The sequence below is a fragment of the Lolium rigidum genome, chromosome 6 (assembly GCF_022539505.1).
Source record: "Lolium rigidum isolate FL_2022 chromosome 6, APGP_CSIRO_Lrig_0.1, whole genome shotgun sequence".
Classification (NCBI taxonomy): domain Eukaryota; kingdom Viridiplantae; phylum Streptophyta; class Magnoliopsida; order Poales; family Poaceae; genus Lolium; species Lolium rigidum.
Window position 1 is genome coordinate 580,983 of NC_061513.1, and position 13,766 is coordinate 594,748.

At 41.2% G+C, this 13,766-nt stretch overlaps 1 protein-coding gene across 2 annotated transcripts; it reads right to left on the reverse strand.

Annotated features, from left to right (window-relative positions):
• Positions 1–6,030: 6,030 nt before the first annotated feature.
• On the reverse strand, positions 6,031–7,632 carry LOC124659242 (L10-interacting MYB domain-containing protein-like). 2 transcript variants are annotated; one of them, XM_047197170.1, is made up of 5 exons: positions 7,524–7,632; positions 6,677–7,027; positions 6,493–6,601; positions 6,283–6,383; positions 6,031–6,118 (listed from the first exon to the last, which is right to left on the reverse strand). In XM_047197170.1, the coding sequence occupies exons 2-4, from the start codon at positions 6,992–6,994 to the stop codon at positions 6,373–6,375; spliced, it is 438 nt and encodes a 145-aa protein (XP_047053126.1). In that variant the 5' UTR covers positions 6,995–7,027; positions 7,524–7,632; the 3' UTR covers positions 6,031–6,118; positions 6,283–6,372. The 2 variants fall into 2 exon arrangements, with proteins under 2 accessions (XP_047053126.1, XP_047053124.1); XM_047197168.1 differs by lacking the exons at positions 6,031–6,118; positions 6,283–6,383 and having other exon boundaries at positions 6,437–6,601.
• Positions 7,633–13,766: the final 6,134 nt, after the last annotated feature.

Here is a 13,766-nt window from a genome sequence, read left to right on the forward strand (position 1 = left end):
TTTGCGATGAAATGCACATCCCATTTCTAAATCTACCCTTCGTTGTTCCTATGTTCTGGGTTATTACATCTTCGCCGAACTAGTGCACCTATTAGGTGTGTTGGGGACACAAGAGACTTCTTGCTTTGTGGTTGCAGGGTTGCATGAGAGGGATATCTTTGACCTCTTCCTCCCTGAGATCGATAAACCTTGGGTGATCCACTTAAGGGAAACTTGCTGCTGTTCTACAAACCTCTGCTCTTGGAGGCCCAACACTGTCTACAAGAATAGAAGCTCCCGTAGACATCAATGCAATGAAGTATCACCCCACATATAGGATGCATATTGACCAATAAGATGGGGCAACCTAGATCATCCGACCGAAAAACCTCAAACTCCAAGTTTTTACCAAAACATGACATATGAGCAAGATGGAAATGGCTTATAGATGAGTGTAGGCTTAGGTTTAGAAGGCACAAATAGTTAATGGTACATGATCACTCAAGTTTGCAAGATATGAGCAAATAAGGCCAAACTAGAGCGATTTCCCATAAGAACAAGGAGTTGTCAAATAAAACTGCGATAAGATCCAAATAACTCCAACTCTTCACAAAGAAGAGTGCGGTGGCCTAGGCCACCATATATGAGTGTTATGGCATGGCACCGCGAAGATATATCTTGGGTCCAAGCCACTACTCGTCATTGAAGCTCACATATCAACATATGATATTAAGAGAATGATTTCTTAATGTTGGCATTATGGGGGGAGGGATAGCTCAATAATTTAAACCGCACTCCCCCTATATCCATGCCCACATCTAAACCAAATAAAGTTTTGAGACAAAGGTGTGTTTGCAAGATGGTCAAGCTATACTCCTTGAATCAATGATATTTAGCTCATTCCTCAAATAAGAGAACCTTGCTTCATCAAGAGGCTTCGTGAATATATCGGCAAGTTGATCTTTGGTAGGAACATAGATACGCTCAATATCACCACGGGCAACATGATCCCTAATGAAATGATTCCGGATCTCAATATGCTTCGTTCTTGAATGTTGCACCGGATTATAGGCAATGTTGATGGCACTTTCATTATCACATAATAGAGGCACTTTGTCACAAATGACACCGTATTCCTTTAAAGTTTGCCTCATCCATAACAATTGAGTGCATCCACTTGCGGCGGCAACATATTCGGCTTCGGCGGTGGAGAGAGATATACAATTTTGTTTCTTAGAAGACCAACACACCAAGGACCTACCTAGGAATTGGCAAGCCCCGGAAGTTGATTTCCTATCATCCTTATCACCCGCCCAATCCGCATCGGTATATCCATTGAGAATAAAACTTGAGCCTTTGGGGTACCAAATACCATATCTTGGGGTATCAACCAAATACCGAAAGATTCTTTTGAGAGCCATCATGTGGCTCTCCTTAGGAGAAGCTTGATACCTTGCACACACACCAACACTCAACACTATGTCCGGTCTAGATGCACAAAGGTAAAGCAAGGATCCAATCATGGAGCGATATACCTTTTGATCCACCTCTTTACCATTGGGGTCAAGTGCAAGATGACATTTAGTAACCATAGGAGTGGCTACACCCTTCAACTCGGTCATCTTGAACCTCTTGAGCATGTCTTGGAGATATTTTGCTTGGTTGATGAAGGTTCCTTCCCTCAGTTGCTTGATCTCAAAACCAAGGAAGAACTTCATCTCTCCCATCATAGACATCTCAAACCTATCGGTCATTACCTTTGAGAATTCATCATTGAAAGCTTTGTTAGTAGAGCCAAAGATAATATCATCAACATATAATTGGCAAACGAAAAGCTCCCCATTGACCCTCTTAGTAAAAAGAGTGGGATCGATTATCCCAACATCAAATCCACGGTCTATCAACAATTCCTTAAGGTGCTCGTACCAAGCTCTAGGAGCTTGTTTCAGACCATAAAGTGCTTTATCAAGCTTATAGACATGGTTAGGAAAGTTGAGATCCTCAAACCCCGGGGGTTGCTTAGCATAAACCTCTTCATGCAAAGGACCATCAAGAAATGCACTTTTCACATCCATTTGTTGTAACTTAAAGTTATGATGCGATGCATAAGCAAGAAGGATACAGATGGACTCAAGGCGAGCCACGGGAGCATAGGTTTCTCCAAAGTCAATTCCTTCAACTTGAGAGAACCCTTGAGCCACCAATCTTGCCTTGTTCCTCACAACATTTCCAAACTCATCTTGCTTGTTCTTGAAAATCCATTTAGTGCCTATAACATTGCGGCACCCCTTTGGCTTTTCTACTAAGGTCCATACTTTGTTGCGCTTGAAGTTGTTGAGTTCTTCGTGCATAGCTTCCAACCAATCCGAATCTTCAAGGGCTTCAAATACTTTCTTGGGTTCCACTAAGGAGATATAAGCATGATGATTGCTAAAGTTAGCCAATTTCCTTCTTGTGGAAACTTTCGCCCTTACATCACCAAGGACCTTGTCATGAGTGTGTCCACGAAGTTCAAGGTTCCTATCTCTTCTTGCTAGACGACGGGCCTCGATCTCCTCCTTGGTTCTTCTTGGCCTTGGAGGTGTCACTTGATCAACTTGATCATTTGGGTCCCCGTCTTGACCTTCAACTTGAGCTTCCTCAATTTCTTGAGGTTGCTCATCCTCATGTGCTTGATCTTGAACATTATTCGGTGAATGACAAGAATTGAGTGGATCCTCATTGGAGCCATCATGAACACTTGGTTGATCTTGTCCTTGATCTTGCACACAAGAGGGAGGGTCTTGTTCTTGTTCTTGGGTTGGTGCATCAATTGCTTCACTAGATGGGGTTTGTTGAAGTTGAGAAGATGAGGGCTCCACCGTGGTAGAGCATAGTCCTTCCCGAGACGCCACACCGTGTCCCTCAATGGGGCGGAAAAATCCCACACCCATTCTTACTATGGCATCTTGAGGTATTTCATCACCTGCACAAACATCAACTTGCCCCACTTGGGAGCCATCATTTTCTTCGAACTTCACACTACAAGATTCAATGATAATCTTGGAAGATATATCAAAGACTCTATAAGTGTGACATTCGGCACCGTAACCAACAAATATACCCTCCAAAGCTTTAGGAGCAAATTTAGATAAACAAACTCCTTTGATTTTGTAGAAACACTTACACCCGAACACCTTGAAGTATGAGATATTAGGCTTGTTCCCGGTGAGTATTTCATATGGAGTCTTGTTCAAGCCCTTGCGGAGATAGAGCCGGTTAGAGGAGTGGCAAGCGGTGGAGATGGCTTCGGCCCAAAAGTTATAGCGGGATTTATACTCCGCCATCATAGATCTTGCCATATCCATAAGAGTTCGGTTCTTCCTCTCCGCAACACCATTTTGTTGAGGGGTGTAAGCGACGGAATATTGATGTCGAATCCCCTCATCACTAAGAAAATCATTGAGTGTATAGTTCTTGAACTCGGAGCCGTTGTCACTTCTTATTGCCATAATGAGGAGGTTGTGTTGGCGTTGCACCTCGGTAGCAAAGTCAATGAAAATTTGTTGAGTCTCATCTTTCGTCTTGAGAAAGTAGACCCAAGTGTATCTTGAGTAGTCATCAACAATCACCAAGCAATGTTTCTTCGCACCAAGACTTGCATGAGTGACGGGACCAAAGAGATCCACATGAAGGAGCTCCAAGATCCTCTTGGAAGAGATGAGTCTTGCTTGGATGCGGAGAGTCATGCATTTGCCTTCAACACAAGCCCTACAAACACGATCTTTGGCAAAAGACACATTTTCCATTAGTCCCACAATATGGTTCCCCTTGTGAAGACTTTGCAAAGTTCTCATGTTGACATGGGCCAAGCGGCGATGCCACAACCAACCCACATCCGCCTTTCCGAATAGGCACATCGCACTTGTCGTGGTGTTCCCCGAAAAGTCCACCACATACAAGTTGTGTTCGCGATACCCAACGAAAGCGACTTTTTGAGTCTTGCTCCACAAGAGGACCACAATATCATTATCAATAAAGACGGCGAAACCCATCTTGCCAAGGGCGGAAACGGAAAGTAAATTGTAACCAAGGGTTTTGACAAGCATGACATCCATGATGTCTACGGGAGCTTCTATTCTTGTAGACAGTGTTGGGCCTCCAAGAGCAGAGGTTTGTAGAACAGCAGCAAGTTTCCCTTAAGTGGATCACCCAAGGTTTATCGAACTCGTGGAGGAAGAGGTCAAAGATATCCCTCTCATGCAACCCTGCAACCACAAAGCAAGAAGTCTCTTGTGTCCCCAACACACCCAATATGTGCACTAGTTCGGCGAAGAGATAGTGAAATACAGGTGGTATAAATAAGTATGAGCAGTGGCAACGGCACCGTGAAAAGTGCTTTGCCCAAAGACAATAGAACAAGCGAGTAACGCAGCAGTAGTAACGCAGTAGAAATGATGAACAAGCAACAATAGCGATGATTTAGGAACAAGGCCTAGGGATTACACTTTCACTAGTGGACACTCTCAACATTGATCACATAACAGAATAGATAAATGCATACTCTACACTTTTGTTGGATGATGAACACATTGCGTAGGATTACACGAACCCTCAATGCCGGAGTTAACAAGCTCCACAATAATGCTCATATTTTAGTAACCTTTAGTGTAAGATAGATCAAAAGACTAAACCAAGTACTAACATAGCATGCACACCGTCACCTTCATGCATATGTAGGAGGAATAGATCACATCAATATTATCATAGCAATAGTTAACTTCGCAATCTACAAGAGATCATGATCATAGCATAAACCAAGTACTAACACTGTGCACACATCTGTCACCTTTGCACACGTGCAGGAGGAATAAAACTACTTTAATAACATTGCTAGAGTAGCACATAGATAAATTGTGATACAAACACATTGCAATCATAAAGAGATATAAATAAGCACCTCACTATGCCATTCAACAGTGAATAAGTATTCCGTGAAATATAGCCTAAGAGACCCACACGGTGCACACACTCGTCACCTTTACACACGTGGGACAAGGAGTCTCCGGAGATCACATAAGTAAAACTCAATTGACTAGCATAGTGACATCTAGATTACAAGCATCATCATATGAATCTCAATCATGTAAGGCAGCTCATGAGATTATTGTATTGAAGTACATAGGAGAGAGATGAACCACATAGCTACCAGTACAGCCCCAGAGCCTCGATGGAGAACTACTCCCTCCTCATGGGAGCAGCAGCGGTGATGAAGATGGCGGTGGAGATGGCAGCGGTGTCGATGGAGAAGCCTTCCGGGGGCACTTCCCCGCTCCGGCAGGGTGCCGGAACAGAGACTCCTGTCCCCCAGATCTTGGCTTCGCGATGGCGGCGGCTCCACTACAAAGGAAAATATATTTTTTGACAAATCACTTTCGTCATGTATAAGCCAAAATTCGTCAACGATTACATTGGGGTGACGAATTTTGATCGTCAAGGGGTTCGTCACAGAAGCTCCGTCATAAAATATCGGGGTGACGGTATGCTCATTTTCGTCAACGTCAAACGTTTGATTGTGACGACTTAGAAATCCGTCAACGTTTAGTGTTAATCGTTGATGTACAGATTTGTCACTAAAAATTGGGAATTTCGTCAATATCAAAATGCTAGGAAGAATCTCGATTGGTCCAAAAATCGACATGGCCTTACATGTGGGTCCCATCATGCTCGATGTGGCTGCTGACAACGTGGGTCCGACATCACTTAAGTGGATGCTGGCATGTGGGTCCAAATGGTAGTGATGTGGCATTATGTCATGTTGGAGACCCACACGGTGCGAGATTGCATTTTATTCATGACGTTATTTTGGTATTTTTGGATTTGTTTTCAACCAACTAGATGTTTTGACGCAATGAAAATCGAGAAATATATGAAGTCAAATATGCAACATATAACCGACAGATATTCACAAAAAAAATTTTACAAACACATAGAGTTACAGCCTGAGACTACATCAGGTCCCCAAAACTTATGAACGCTTGACATCATACTAGTATTTCAAGCATCTAAGCATCTAACAACAAAATATCAGCTTGCTTGCATGCAGCCATGATCCTCTCAACAAATTCCTCTTGACAGCAACCTTACATTCAGCTAGTACCTGCACACGTATTCATTACCAGATTAGATAATGCACGAGAATAAACAGATTATATCTCTCTTCTTTTATTTCCAGAAAGAAAGAAAATAATGAGTCTTGCTGGCATTTTCTATGTTGACAAGAATAAACTGAACATATGTGGCGGAGATACTGCAATTTAGTACCTGGTGAGATTTTGAAACGAATACCCATAGTCTTCTCCAATGTGCAGCCAATCCGGCGAAATCTTATAAACTCACCCCAATCATGATGGGCTATTCTGCAACTAAAAATTATCGTCATTAGACTGTCACACAATTGTATTAGACCAGTGGAAATAGAAGTGTACTGTAATTAAAGGGGCTACAAAACACAAGTGGGTCGGTGGCACTTACTTTTACTTCCATGACAGACCAAGCATAGACAAAGGAAAGGGAAGTGTGAGTGTTTCCAAGTCTGCCTTTCAAACTGTTGTCGAGCTATGACAATTGGATTCAGAAGGACCTGATCAACATATGCAGAGGATAAGTTCTTTTTGCTTTTTACATAGGTGCTGCAAATAAAATCGTACTCTCTTACCTGAAGATGTTCATCCCACCATTCTTTGGAAGCATCAACAGTTTGCTTTGCATCATCCCATCCAAGTCCAGTAGCAGCAATTTTCAACTCCATGAACCATGTGTACTCTTTCTTCATACTGTCCCATTTATTCTTCAGTTGAGTTCTTGTTAGATTCTTTCCTGTTCTTGCTTCAAACTTCTCCACAAGATTTTTCCAACCAATCGGATTGAGAAAGCCTAATGGCCTGTTTCCATTAGCAATCTCTTCTTTGCAAATACTAATAAAGTGTACCACATGTGCATCATCCCACACTGCTTTCTCCGCCTTCTCGGCCATACTTTCGCTTAATTACTACTTCTCAGTTGATTGCTGAAGTAAATATCAGTACAAGCCAACAATGTAAAACATACAGTTCTTGTATTAAATTTATACAGGTTTACATCACACGTTCTTGTAGAAATAAATATCAGCACAAGCAGTACAAAATTAGACATAATCATGACACAGGGCAAGGAGGTTTGAACATACGGTTCCTTGTTCTAAATTTTATACAGGTTTGAATACATGTTGCTGATCAATGCGATTTTACTAAGCTGAACTCAGATCCGTGGGATCCTATGATGTGCACAGCAAGCAGCATGGATGAGATGGAATTGCGGTGGGTTGATTGGGCATCTATTCAAGTCCCTGATGCTTACTTCGCGTTTCAGATTTCATTGACTAGAGCACACGTACTGTACTAATTTTAATCACTGAATGGATATATTCAACGGAGAAAATAGGGGAACAAACATTGGGAAAAAAATTGATACGCATCAGACCTTGTGAGCGGGAAAGATCAGAGACCATAAAGAGGAGCACGTACCTCCAGCGGCGGGCAGCGATGTGTATCAAGCGGCGGGCGGCAGACGGACGGGTCGGGATCGGGGTCAGGTCGGCTGCCTTGAGGTCGGGCGATGGGCGGCGTGAATGGGGGCGGCGACCGGCGCGGATGGAGAAGAAACTCGCCGCCGGCAGGCTTGCGGATAGGCGGCGCAACCCTAGCGCCAGCCGCCGGACTTGTTTCTCTCGATTCTCGGATGGGCGCACCTGTTCGCTTCCGTCCGACATGGTCGCCGACGAGGCCGGCGCTGGCTGCCCCTCGAGCTCCACACGCCTAAAAAAGTAGATCAAACGGTGAGTGGTGAGGAGGCCGCCGTACCTTGCACGTCCCGCGAGAGGGGGCTCGGACGAACGCACCTCGGCCGCCGCAATCCGTCGGTGGCGGCGTGGATGACGAAGGCCTTCCATGGCGTTCGTGCCCTGGTGGCCGGCGTGCAGCGCCCTCCCAGCAGCACGGCGCCGAGGGAGAAGGGATCCGTCGACGGAGCGGCGGCTTGATCTGGATCGTGGCGGCGTGATCTGCATCGCGCAAGGAGAGAGAGGAGGAGGGAGGTGGGTGGAGCGTGGACGGCGGCGCAGAAGGATCGTGGCTGCGGTTGGCTTGAGGGTTTAGGTGCGGCGCTGCGTCTATGTGTACCGACGGATGGGACGCAGTGATCGTTAGGCGGACGTTTAGATGGCGTATTTGGGGGGCAATCCGTGGGAGGCAAATCATTGGGTTCTAATTGGCCCGACACAATGACGCTGGATCAAGGATTTAACAAATAATTTGAAAATTCAGTTTGGCAAAATTGTTTTCCATGCCAAGACACACATATGTGTCAAATATGAGCACTTTATTACAAATTATGACACGGGAATGACCATATGTTAATCATTTGGTTTGAAACCTATAGATGATTATAGGTGATAGTCATTTTTGTGAATGATATTTTTGAAACATTGTCAAAATTTAAGTTTATCATTTATACTAGCAACTAGTACACATAAAAGGATCACATGCCAAGGGATTTCTTTTTTGAGTTAGTTTTCACTTTATTTGATTTTTTTAAACATGGTCAAAATGGTTACGATGGCTATTCATTGAAAAGGGACGATTTTTTCAAAACTATCAATGGTTCTGTGATATAATCAATACTTATGTACCTTAACGTGATTTTTGGAAAAAATTTAAAGCAAACCATCACACACTTGTAGTTCAAATTTGAATTACTTTCATAAAATCGACAGAAAGTCATTTATATAGGCGAAATTAGATAGAAAGAGAGAAAAATCCTAGGAACGATCCTTAAAATATGGACTACTTTGCTTGAAAATTGTACTCGGTGCCATTTTGCACCATTTTTTGTACTTGCTTCACAAAAGAGTCATTTTTGGCACTTAGAAAATGAAAAAAAATGAAATTTCTATAAATAATATGAAAATTCACTTTGGCAACATTGTTTCTCATGTCAAGATACACCTATGTGCCAAATATGGGCACTTTATCACAAACTATGCCACAAGAATGGCCATACCTTGGTCATTTGGATTAAAACCTATAGATGTTTATACATGATATTCCTTCTTGTGAATAATATTTTTGAAAGGTTTGTCAAAACTGATGTTTATCATTTATCCTAGCTTCTACTACACATAAAGGGACGCCATGCCAAAGGATTTATTTTTTTAAGTTTGTTTTCACATTATTTTATTTTTTTGAAAGCATGGTCAAAATGGTTAGGATAACTATTCATTGAAAAGGGTCGATTTTTACAAAATTATCAATGGTTCTGTGATATAATCACCACTTGCGTATCTTAAAATTATTTTTTCAAAAAATTAAGAGAAACCATCACACGCTTGTAGTTCAAATTTGAATTAATTTTGAAAAATTGACATAAAGTCATTTAAATAAGCGAAATTAGGTAGAAAGAGAGAAAAATCCTAATAATTCGGGATGATCCTTCAAATATGGACTAATTTCCGTGAAAATTGTACTGGTGCCATTTTGCGCCATGTTTTTCGTACTTGCTTCACAAAAAGTCATTTTTGGCACTTAGAAAATGCAAAAAATGAATTTTCTATAAATAATATAAAAATTCACTTTGGCAACATTGTTTCTCATATCAAGATACACCTATGTGTCAAATATGGGAACTTTATCGTAAACTATGCCAAAAGAATGGGATTTATCTATTGTTTATTTATTTATTGCCATGCTGCATAGATATTACTTATATGTCCCGCTTTTTATTGAATCATGAAGTGTGTAGTGGTCTAGCGGTTAACTGTAATTCTTTCTTTGCCGAGGTCCTGGGTTCGAGTAAACGCTATATATTTGGCAGGCTGGTCCTACATGTAATTGTGGGTTTCTAATAACTGAGATCAAGTGGGAAATATTTTTATTGAGCCTAATACGGAAATAAATCTTGGGTTCGAGTCCCCAATTCTCTAACTTTTATTCCATTTTCTAGTAATTGCCTCGCTGCATACAAACTAGAAAATTATTCTCGTATCCAACTAAATCAAATTGTGTCAATTGGTGCATCGGTTTCTTAACACCCTTACTTGGTGGAGGTCTTGTGTTCGATTCCTCCTTGCTCGCACTTGATTTTTAATATGCAAAATGAATGCTATCTATATGGCAGGCTGGTCCTACATGTAATTGTGGGTTTCTAATATTTTTATTGAGCCTAGTTACGGAAATAAATAATCAGTTCGTAAACATCTCAGCGGTAATAATCCACGTCATTCAATCCAAACACATGGGTTCGATTCTTTGTAACCACGATTTTTATTGAATTAATTTTGTTCCTGTCAAGTGGGTCACGCATGATATTGAAAACTTATAAAATTTAATATTTTCTGGACTAGTGGGTCCCACAAGAAATAATTAAATAAAATTATAATAAATTTTTTATAACCTGACATGTGGATCCGTATTATATTCAATGACGGTTTACATACACCACGATCTTCATTTCGTCACCTATTAACAGAGACGATGGCAGCCCTTCCGGGTTTGGTAATGGGTGACGATTTTTCGTTGACGAAAAGCAAACCGTCAAGCATTAACTTAAGTGCTTGACGCCAGATGAATTCGTCACCTATTAAGACATATCCATGACGGTATGCAACTTCGTCACCAGGCTTTTCGTCAACAAATATCACATCTCTTGTAGTGTCTGGAAGGTTTTCCGTATCGTGGTTCTTCGCATCAGGGGTTTCGCGACGGAGGCTTTAAGTAGGCGGAAGGGCAGAGTCGGGGGCCTGACGAGGGGGCCACACCATAGGGCGGCGCGGGCCCCCCTAGGCCGCGCCGCCTTGTGGTGTCGCCACCTCGTGGCCCCACTTCGTATGTTCTTCGGTCTTCTCGGAAGCTCCGTGGAAAAATAGGCCCCCGGGTCTTCGTTTCGTCCAATTCCGAGAATATTTCGTTACTAGGATTTCTCGAAACCAAAAACAGCAGAAAACAGAACCGACACTTCGGCATCTTGTTAATAGGTTAGTTCCGTAAAATGCACGAATATGACATAAAGTGTGCATAAAACATGTAGGTATCATCAATAATATGGCATAGAACATAAGAAATTATCGATACGTCGGAGACGTATCAAGCATCCCCAAGCTTAGTTCCGCTCGTCCCGAGCAGGTAAAACGATAACAAAGATAATTTCTGAAGTGATATGCCATCATAACCTTGATCATACTATTTGTAAACATATGTAGTGGATGCAGCGATCAAAACAATGGTAATGACATGAGTAAACAAGTGAATCATAAAGCAAAGACTTTTCATGAATAGTACTTCAAGACAAGCATCAATAAGTCTTGCATAAGAGTTAACTCATAAAGCAATAAATCAAAGTAAAGGCATTGAAGCAACACAAAGGAAGATTAAGTTTCAGCGGTTGCTTTCAACTTGTAACATGTATATCTCATGGATAATTGTCAACATAGAGTAATATAACAAGTACAATATGCAAATATGTAGGAATCAATGCACAGTTCACACAAGTGTTTGCTTCTTGAGGTGGAGAGAGATAGGTGAACTGACTCAACATAAAAGTAAAGAGAATGTCCTTCAAAGAGGAAAGCATCGATTGCTATATTTGTGCTAGAACTTTTATTTTGAAAACATGAAACAATTTTGTCAACGGTAGTAATAAAGCATATGAGTTATGTACATTATATCTTACAAGTTGCAAGTCTCATGCATAGTATACTAATAGTGCCCGCACCTTGTCCTAATTAGCTTGGACTACCGGATCTTTGCAATGCACATGTTTTAACCAAGTGTCACAATGGGGTACCTCCATGCCGCTCGTACAAAGGTCTAAGGAGAAAGCTCGCATTTTGGATTTCTCGCTTTTGATTATTCTCAACTTAGACATCCATACCGGGACAACATGGACAACAGATAATGGACTCCTCTTTAATGCATAAGCATGTGGCAACAATTATTATTCTCATATGAGATTGAGGATATGTGTCCAAAACTGAAACTTCCACCATGAATCATGGCTTTAGTTAGCGGCCCAATGTTCTTCTCTAACAATATGCATGCTCCAACCATGAAGGTGGTAGATCTCTTACTTCGTGACAAGACGGACATGCATAGCAACTCACATGATATCCAACAAAGAATAGTTGATGGCGTCCCCAGAAGCATGGTTATCGCACAACAAGCAACTTAATAAGAGATAAAGTGCATAAGTACATATTCAATACCACAATAGTTTTTAAGCTATTTGTCCCATGAGCTATATATTGCAAAGGTGAATGATGGAATTTTGAAGGTAGCACTCAAGCAATTTACTTTGGAATGGCGGATAAATACCATGTAGTAGGTAGGTATGGTGGACACAAATGGCATAGTGGTTGGCTCAAGGATTTTGGATGCATGAGAAGTATTCCCTCTCGATACAAGGTTTAGGCTAGCAAGGTTATTTGAAACAAACACAAGGATGAATGGTACAGCAAAACTCACATAAAAGATATATTGTAAACATTATAAGACTCCATACCGTCTTCCTTGTTGTTCAAAACTCAATACTAGATGTTATCTAGACTCTAGAGAAACCAAATATGCAAACCAAATTAGCAAGCTCTAAGTATTTCTTCATTAATGGGTGCAAAGTATATGATGCAAGAGCTTAAACATGAGCACAACAATTGCCAAGTATCAAATTATCCAAGACATTTTAGAGTTACTACATGTAGCATTTTCCAATTCCAACCATATAACAATTTAACGAAGAAGAAACTTCGCCATGAATACTATGAGTAGAGCCTAAGGACATATTTGTCCATATGCTACAGCGGAGCGTGTCTCTCTCCCATAAAGTGAATGCTAGGATCCATTTTATTCAAACAAAACAAAAAACAAAAACAAACCGACGCTCCAAGCAAAGTACATAAGATGTGACTGGAATAAAAATATAGTTTCGGGGGAGGAACCTCGATAATGTTGTTGATGAAGAAGGATGCCTTGGGCATCCCCAAGCTTAGACGCTTGAGTCTTCTTAGAATATGCAGGGGTGAACCACCGGGGCATCCCCAAGCTTAGAGCTTTCACTCTCCTTGATCATATTGCATCATACTCCTCTCTTGTTCCTTGAAAACTTCCTCCACACCAAACTCGAAACAACTCATTAGAGGGTTAGTGCATAATAAAAATTCACATGTTCAGAGGTGACACAATCATTCTTAACACTTCTGGACATTGCATAAAGCTACTGGACATTAATGGATCAAAGAAATTCATCCAACATAGCAAAAGAGGCAATGCGAAATAAAAGGCAGAATCTGTCAAAACAGAACAGATCCGTAAAGATGGATTTTATTAGGCCACCAGACTTGCTCAAACGAAAATGCTCAAATTGAATGAAAGTTGCGTACATATCTGAGGATCATGCACGTAAATTGGCTTAATTTTCTGAGTTACCTACAGAGAATTAGACCCAGATTCGTGAAAGCAAAGAAATCTGTTTACTGCGAGTAATCCAAATCTAGTATTCACTTTACTATCAAAGACTTTACTTGGCACAACAAAACATAAAACTAAGATAAGGAGAGGTTGCTACAGTAGTAAACAACTTCCAAGACTCAAATATAAAACAAAGTACTGTAGCAAAATAACACATGGGTTATCTCCCAAGAAGTTCTTTCTTTATAGCCATTAAGATGGGCTCGGCAGTTTAATGATGCACTCGCAAGAGATAGTATGTGAAGCAAAAGAGAG